Raw genomic sequence first — 9,173 nt, forward strand, 5'->3', positions numbered from 1 at the left:
AGGACACTTTATACTCATCAAGGGAAAATTTCCACCAGGAAGACATCACAATCTTGAACATTTATGCCCCAAATAAAAGGGCACCCACATTTGTAAAAGAAACATTGATAAAACTTAAGCCACACATAGATCCCCACACATGAATGGTGGAAGACTTCAACACCCCACTCTCAACAAAGGACAGGTAAACAAAACAGAATTAAACAAAGAAACAATGACAATAACAGAGGTCATGAATCAAATGGACCTTACAGACATTCATAGAACATTACACTCAAACAGAAAAGAAAAACCTTCTTCTCAGCACCTCATGGAACCTTCTCCAAAATAAACCATATAGTTGGTCACAAAGCAAGACTCAACAGATATAAGAAGATTGAAATAATCCCTTGTATCCTATCTGATCACCATGGAATAAAGCTGGACCTCAATAACAACACAAATAGCAAAAAGCCAACACAAACATGGAAACTCAACAACTTGATATTAAATGACAGCTGGGTCAGAAAAGATATAAAGAAAGAAACTAAAGACTTCCTACAATGCAATGAAAATGAAGACACAACATACCCAACCTTGTGGGACACAATGAAAGCAGTGCTAAGAGGAAAGTTCATAGCACTAAGTGCCTTCAAGAAGAAATTAGAGATAGCTCATTCAAGCAAATTAATGGCTCACTTAAAAATCCTAGAAAAAGAAGAAGCAGACACACCAAAAAGGGGTAGACTGTTGGAAATAATCAAACTTAGGGCTGAAATTAATCAATTAGAAACAAACAAAACAATTCAAAGAATCAATGAAATCAAGAGCTGGTTCTTTGAGAAAATCAACAAGATAAACAAACCCTTAGCCAAACTAACAAAAAGACAGAGAGACACCAGCCAAAACAACAAAGTCAGAAATGAAAATGGGGATATAACTACAGACACTGAGGAAATCCAAACAATAATTAGGACTTACTTCAAAAGTCTATATGCCACGAAATTTGAAAATCTAAATGAAATGGACAATTTTCTTGATCATTTCCACTTACCAAAACTGAATCAAGAACAGGTAAATCAATAGAATAGTCCTATATCCCCTAAGGAAAGAGAAGTGGTCATTGAAAGTCTCCTATCAAATAAAAGCCCAGGACCAGATGGATTTAGCACAGAATTCTACCAGACCTTCAAAGAAGAGCTAACTCCAATTCTCTTCAAACTATTCTACAAAATATAAACAGAAGGAACACTAGCAAACCCATTCTATGAAGCCACAGTCCTAAACTGTGTTGTTTAGGTACCTAAACCTCACAAAGACCCAACTAAGAAAGAGAATTTCAGGCCAATATCCCTTATGAACATTGACACAGAAATACTCAACAAAATATTTGCAAACCGAATCCAAGAACACATCAAAGATATCATCCACTATGACCAAGTAAGCTTTATCCTATGTATGCAGGGATGGTTCAATATATGGAAATCGATCAATGTGATCCACCATCTTAACAAACTGAAAGAAAAAGACCAAATGATAATCTCCTTAGATGCTGAAAAAGCTTTTGACAAAATCCAACATCCATTCATGTTTAAAGTCTTGGAGAGAGATATAAGGCACATATCTAAACATAGTAAAGGAAATATACAGCAAGCCTATAGCCAACATCAAACTTAACATAGAGAAACTTAAAGAAATCCCACTGAAATCAGAGACAAGGCAAGGCTGCCCACTCTCTCCATATCTCTTCCACATAGTACTGGTAGTCCTTGCTAGAGCAATAAGAGAGTTGAAGGAGATCAAAGGGAAACAAATTGGAAAGGAAGAAGTCAAATTATCACTCTTTGCAGATGATATGATAGTATACATGAGTGACCCCAAAAACTCTACCAGGGAACTCCTACAGCTGATAAACACCTTCAGCAAAGTGGCTGGATACAAAATTAACTCAAAAAAAAAATCAGTAGCCCTTCTGTATACAAAAGACAAAAGGGATGAGAAAGAAATTATGGAAACAACACCCTTCACAATAGCCACAAATGACATAAAGTACCTTGGTGTAACCCTAACCAAGCAAGTCAAAGACTTGAATGAAAAAAATATCAAGTCTCTGAAGAAAGAATTAGAAGAAGATATCAGAAGATGGAAAGATCTCCCGTGCTCATGGCTAGGCAGGATTAACATAGTAAAAATGGCTATCTTACTAAAAGCAATCTACAGATTCAATGAAATTCCCATGAAATTACCAACACAATTCTTTACAGACCTGGAAAGAAAAATCCTCAACCTCATATGGAATAACAAGAATAACCGAGAATTGCTAAAACAATCCTCTACAATAGAAGATCTTCTGGAGGTATCTCCATCCCTGATCTTAAGCTGTACTATAGAGCAACAGTAATAAAAATTGCATGGTACTAGCATAAAAACAGACTGGTGGATCAATGGAACCGAACAGAGGACCCAGAAATAAACCCACGCACTTATGGACACCTGATCTTTGATAAAGATGCCAAAACCATACAATGGAAAAAAGATAGCATCTTCAACAAATGGTGCTGGTCTAACTGGTTATCTACATGTAGAAAAATGCAAATAGATCCATACTTATCACCCTGCACAAAACTGAAGTCCTAGTGGATCAAAGACCTCAACATAAAACCAGACATATTAAATCGGTTAGAAGAAAAAGTGGGGAAGACCCTAGAACTCATTGGTACAGAAGACAAAGTCCTGAACAGTACACCAACAGCACAGGCTCTAAGAGCAACAATCAATAAATGGAACTTTATGAAACTGAAAAGCTTCTGTAAAGCAAAGGGCACTGTCATCAAAACAAAACGACTGCCTACAGATTGGGAAAGAATCTTTACCAACCTTATATGTGACAAAGGGCTAATATCCAGTATATATAAAGAACTAAAGAAGCTGAAAAGCAACAAACCAAGTAATCCAATTAAAAATGGGGAACAGAGCTAAACAGAGAATAGAGGAATATCAAATGGCAGGGAAACACTTAAAGAAATGCTCAACCTCATTAGCCATCAGGGAAATACAAATCAAAACTACCCTGAGATTTCGCCTTAAACCCATGAGAATGGCCAAGATCAAAATCTCAAGTGACAACACATGCTGGAGAGTTTGTGGAGAAAGGGGAACCTTCCTCCACTGCTGGTGGGAATGTAAACTTGTACAACCACTCTGGAAATCAATCTGGTGCTTCCTCAGACAACTAGGAGTAGCACTTCCTCAAGATCCAGCCATACCACTCCCAGGCATATATCCAAAAGATGCTCAAGTACACAAAAAGGACATTTGCTCAACCATGTTTGTAGCAGCTTTATTTGTAATAGCCAGAAGCTGGAAAAAGCCCTGATGCCCCTCAACTGAAGAATGGATGCAGAAATTGTGGTACATCTATACAATAAAGTATTACTCAGCAATGAAAAATAAGGAAATCATGAAATTTGCAGGTAAATGATGGGACCTGGAAAGGATCATCCTGAGTGAGCTGTCCCAGAAGCAGAAAGACACACATGGTATATACTCACTCATATAGAGATATAATATAAGATAAACCTACTAAAATCTGTACACATAAGGAAACTATTCAAGAGGGAGGGCCCTGACTAAAATGTTCAATCCCTATAAAGAAAGGAAGAGAGGATGGACATCAGAAGAAGAAGAAAACAGGAAACAAGTTAAGACTCTGCCATAGAGGGTCTCTGAAAGGCTCTGCCCTGCAGACTATCAAGCAGATGGTGAGACTTATGTCCAACTGTTGGGCAGAGTGCATGGAATCTTACGAAAGAAGAGGGAAATAGTAAGATCTGGAGAGGACAGGAACTCCACAAGGAGAGCAACTGAACAAGAAAATTTGAATACAGGGGTCTTTACAGAGTCTCATACTCCAACCAAGTACCGTGCATGGAGATAACCTAGAACCCCTGTATAGATGTAGCCCATGGAAGTTCAGTGTCCAAGTGGGTTCCCTAGTAATAAGAAGAGACACTGCCTCTGACATCACCTGATTGGCCTGCTTTTTGATCACCTTCCCCTGAGGGAAGAGCAGCCTTACCAGGCCACAGAAGATGAAAATGCAGCCACTCCTGATGAGATCTGATAGACTAGGATCAGAAGGAAAGAGAGGAAACCCTCCCCTATCACTTGACTTGGGGAGGGGCATGTGTGAAGAAGGGCGAGGAAAGGGGGAATTAGGAGGGGAGAAGGGAGGAGTTTATGGGGGGATACAAAGTGAATAAAGTGTAATTAATAAAAAAATAAAATAAAATAAATGCAAAAAGAAAAAACGAATATTATGTGCCTATTTGGGTAGGGGAGCAGAACGTTGTGGGTGATTATCTCCAGGAAGAATAATCTGGATATCATGACATTTCAGAGGAGTACTGTAGGTGATTAAAGTATCTTTTTGTAGTGATAAGAAGGCAAAGGCATTAGCAGCATATTATCTAGGTGGCTCTTGGTCCATCTGTGGTGTCTGTTGTTTCTCTACCTCTTGTGCTGTATTTATACAGTCAAGGAAACTGGTGTTTGAATGTGATGCAAGAAGCAGTATGTACTGGTTAAAATTTGCCTATGATTTAAAGGGAGGATGCAAGTAAGCCAACAGAGACCCTATCCCTGGAAGAGTTAAATGTATAATATGTATATAGAATAATACAGGCAGAAATAGTTTAGATATTGATAGGTGAGTGATATAGATGTATAGATATATCGACAATTGATAGATAGATGGTAAATATAAATGCATAGATGATAGGCAAATAATAGATAAATAGACGATAGACTGATGGATTGATATAGGTAATTTGTGTATATACATAATAGTAGATATATAGATCATAGATAATTGTAGATAGATAGATGATAGATATATAGATAATAGAGAGTAGATAAATAGAATATCTATATAGATAATAGATAGTAAAATCAATTTATCAATTGATAGATACATAGATAGCTGTTACAAAATTTGGTATTAGCTCTCAATTTTATTTTCCAAAATCTTCCCTACTCTGTTTAGATATTGGTGTGTTCTAGTTACCAATTAAGACATGAATGGGAAATAACAGGAAATTAATAAAGAACAAATTCAAGCAATGTAAATATGCAGGCATGTTTCTGAAATTTTTGTATGTTTTCTCAAATTATTATAAATAGAGGAATATGTACCAGGTGAAATGTCACTATGGTCAATAATTTAACAACACTACTCCTTTTCATATGTAGTTTAACAGTTCTTGTTTTTGCAACATTTGGGGACTTGACTCGTTATTTTTATTTGCATCTCACAAAAGATAGAACATAGTAAAGAACTGCATACCAAGTTAAGACCAATTAAAAGTTTACTTGGAAAAAATTGTTATTTACCAGCAGTGACATCTGCCTTTGATATTTGCCAGGCACAATGAAAGATCTGTATGTGTATCATCCAATTTAATAAACATAATGACTTCATTCATCTTTGCTGTAAAGGGTGCTTTTGAATATAGCATACCAAAAGAAAAAATGATCTTTAGACTGCCAAATGAACTGTCATAACTTTAGGAGCTGAACTTTCAGTTTGAGGTTACAGGAAAGAGTATCCCCTCCTTGTGAGTATCCCTGCGCTGTGAATTAATTTAAAAGTTGACTCATGCACCTTCAGGAATGTGTTTTCTAAAATACCCATTGGCTAACATCCTAGAAAACCTGTTATATGACTATGCCTTCACTCCTGGCACTGAGGGACACAATTTATAGGTTAATTTTGCACATTGGGAGATTAGTTTCAGATCAGGTTTTCTGAGCTCTAGCCTATGCAGAATATTGAACAGATATCAGAATAAGCAATAGCATTTGTCATCCCACAGCCTAGCCCTTTAAATCAGAAAAGGATTAATAACATGTTAGCTCACTAACCTATTAACACCCACCAATTTAACTCTAATTAGGAAAGAGTCCTGTATATAACATCTCATTGTCTCTTCTAATTTTGCCTAATCAACTTAGGGAAAAATCAGAAATAATAACAAAACCTACATATCCTGAGACAGAGTTTCTTTTAGTTTTACTTTGGAATTTAAATACAAATTTTATTTAAGATATGAAATACTATCACCTTATCAGAAAGCTGTGGCTACACAGTAGTACATTGCCTCTAACCTGATAGAACCTACATTAGACTCAAATACAAAAACCAGGAAACAAACCCCACTATTTGAGCAAAATTGAATTAATGCCTATCGGTCAACATAGATGATTTACAGAAGCTGGGTCAAAGACAGTTGGGGGAGCAAAGGAGGGAGTCAAGGTGAGAAGGAGAGAGGCAGTGAAGGAAGAAAGAAAGAAAGGAAGGGAGGAGCAAGGTAGGAATGAAGAAGAGAGGGTAAGATAGAGGAAGGGAGGAAAGAAGGGAGGGAAGGAGAAAACATACATACACAGGCTTTCAGATATGTACACTAACTTGAACTTTGGCACTAGGAATTGAGGTGTTTTGTCATGTAGCATCAATGCCACATCTGTTTCTAGCAGTCTTCTACTGGTTCTCCGGTGTCTGTTGCCCAGATCCAGAAGCACAACTCTTACCAGAGTCAACCCCACAGTTTCCTGGGAGACGAGGGTATGTGTTCTTGAATCAGCTACTATCTCTCCAGGTGGCTCCTCTATCTGATTTTTCCAGCAATATGCTTTGTGCTAGATTTTTTTTTAATTTTATTTTTCTCATTAGTTACATTTTGTTAATTGTGTATCCCAACTGTATCCCTCATTCCTTCCCCAATCCCACCCTCCCTCCCTCATCTCCTCCCTGCCCCTTTCCAAGTCCACTGATAGGGAAGGACCTCCTCCCCTTTCATATGACTCCCTTTTGTCAGGTATTTTCAGGACTGGCTGCAAATTCCTCCTCTGTGGCCTAACAGTACTGCTCCTCCCTTGGGAGGTGGGGAGGTCAAAGAGACAGTCACTGAGTTCCTGTTAGAAATAGTCCTTGTTCCCCTTACTATGGGAAACCAATTGATTACTGAGCTATCACTGGTCACATCCGAGCAGAGGTTCTAGGTTTTATCCTCTCATGGTCTTTGGTTGAGTGTCCATCTCAGAAAAGACCCTGTGCCGAGATATGTTTGGTCCTTGTGGAGCTCCTATCCTTTCCACTTCAAACTCCCCTTCTTTCATATGATTCCCTGCACTCTGCCGAAGGTTTGGTTATGAGTCTTAGTATCTACTTTGGAACATTGCTAGGTAGAGTCTTTCAGATGCTTTCTGCGGTAGACTCCTGTCATACGTTCAATGCATATCCCATTTGTCTTTCTAAATGAGGATTGATCATCATACCCCGTGTCTGCTTTCTTGATTATCTTCTTTAGGTGTATAGATTTCATTATGTTTATCATATCTTTTAGGTCTATATAAGTGAGTGTATTCCATGTTTGTCTTTCTCCTTCTGGGATACTTCACTCAGAATGATCTTTTCTAGTTCCCACCATTTGCCTGCAAATTTCATGATTTCATCTTTTTTGATTGCTGAGTAGTATTCCATTGTGTAAAAATACCACAATTTCTGTACCCATTCCTCTGTTGATGGACATCTGGATTGTTTCCAGGTTCTGGCTATTACAAATAAAGCTGTTACAAACATGGTTGAGCAAATGTCCTTATTGTGTACTTGAGCAAATTTGGGTATATACCTAGCAGTGGTATAGCTGGGTCTTGAGGAAGCACTATTCCTAATTGTCTGAGAAAGTGCCAGATTGACTTCCAAAGTGGTTGTACCAGTTTACATTCCCACCAGGAATGGAGGAGAGTTCCCCTTTCTCCACAACCTCTCCAGCATGTGTTGTCACTTGAGTTTTTCATCTTGGCCATTCTGATGGGTGTAAGGTGAAATCTCAGAGTCGTTTTGATTCGCATTTCCCTAATGGCTAATGACACTGAGCATTTCTTTCCGTGTTTCTCTGCCATTCAATATTCTTCTGCAGAGAATTCTCTGTTTAGCTCTGAACACCGTTTTTTTAATTGGATTACTTGGTTTGTTGCTTTTCAGCTTCTTTAGTACTTTATATATACTGGATATTAGCCCTCTGTCAGATAAAGGGTTGGTGAAGATTCTTTCCCAATCTGTAGGCTGTCGTTTTGTTTTGATGACGGTGTCCATTGCTTTACAGAAGCTTTTCAGTTTCATGAGGTCCCATTTATTGATTGTTGCTCTTAAAGCCTGTGCTGGGTCGCGCAGGCGTCATGGCGGCGCTGTGTGGCTTCCATGCCGGGACTGCTGGGAGCCGTTTCTTGAGAGCGCTTCTCTTCTCCAAGCCCTTTCGAAATGCATGCTCGGACAGCGGCCCCGAGGGCGCGATCCACGACCCCTCTGCTCTTCGGGCGCACGCGGGTGGCCTCTCGAGCGCTCTGAAGCGACACTCAGAGCTGCAGCGGAAGGCGGAGCACGGCGGACTGGAGCCTCCAAAAACTGTGGAATCCTTTGCGTCCATGTTGAGACACTCTCCACTGACACAGATGGGGCCTGCCAAGGACAGACTGGTCATTGGACGGATCTTTCATATTGTGGAGGATGATCTATACATAGATTTTGGTGGCAAGTTTCACTGTGTATGTACAAGACCAAATGTGGATGGCGAGAAATACCAGAGAGGCACCCGGGTTCGGCTGCGGCTCCTCGATCTTGAGCTGACATCTCGGTTCCTGGGCGCGACCACAGATACAACTCTACTGGAGGCTGATGCAGTTCTCTTAGGAGTCCAAGAGAGCAGAGACTCAAAATCAAGAGAGTAACAACTCAACAAGTAAATGAACTCTGCCTGGTGCATTTGTACCTGTTTTGAGCCCAAAAAGCTGTCAAGAATGCAGTTAGAGACGTGTGACTAAGTAATTGAGTAAAGTTGTAACAAATGAAAAAAAAAAAAAAAAAAAAAAAGCCTGTGCTGTTGGAGTTTTGTTCAGGAAGTTGTCTCCTGTGCCAATGAGTTCTAGGCTGTTCCCCACTTTTTCTTCTAACAGATTTAGCCTATCTGGTTTTATGTTGAGGTCTTTGATCCACTTAGACTTTAGTTTTGTGCAGGGTGATAAATGTGGATCTATTTTCATTTTCCACATGTAGACATCCAATTAGACCAGCATCATCTGTTGAAGATGCTATCTTTTTTCCATTGAATGGTTTTGGCTGCTTTGTCAAAAATCCA

The 9,173-nt window shown here is 39.0% G+C and overlaps 1 protein-coding gene across 1 annotated transcript; it reads left to right on the forward strand.

The window, feature by feature from the left end:
• Positions 1 to 8,206: 8,206 nt before the first annotated feature.
• Positions 8,207 to 8,897, forward strand: LOC132652751 (small ribosomal subunit protein bS1m-like). The gene has a single exon (XM_060378673.1). The coding sequence runs from the start codon at positions 8,218 to 8,220 to the stop codon at positions 8,764 to 8,766; it is 549 nt and encodes a 182-aa protein (XP_060234656.1). The 5' UTR covers positions 8,207 to 8,217; the 3' UTR covers positions 8,767 to 8,897.
• Positions 8,898 to 9,173: the final 276 nt, after the last annotated feature.

This window comes from Meriones unguiculatus, chromosome 3 (assembly GCF_030254825.1).
Source record: "Meriones unguiculatus strain TT.TT164.6M chromosome 3, Bangor_MerUng_6.1, whole genome shotgun sequence".
In the NCBI taxonomy this organism is placed as follows: Eukaryota; Metazoa; Chordata; class Mammalia; order Rodentia; family Muridae; genus Meriones; species Meriones unguiculatus.

Bases quoted from the DNA above. Each gene is read 5' to 3' on its own strand.
- LOC132652751 (XM_060378673.1), top strand. From the start codon at position 8,218: ATGGCGGCGCTGTGTGGCTTCCATGCCGGGACTGCTGGGAGCCGTTTC.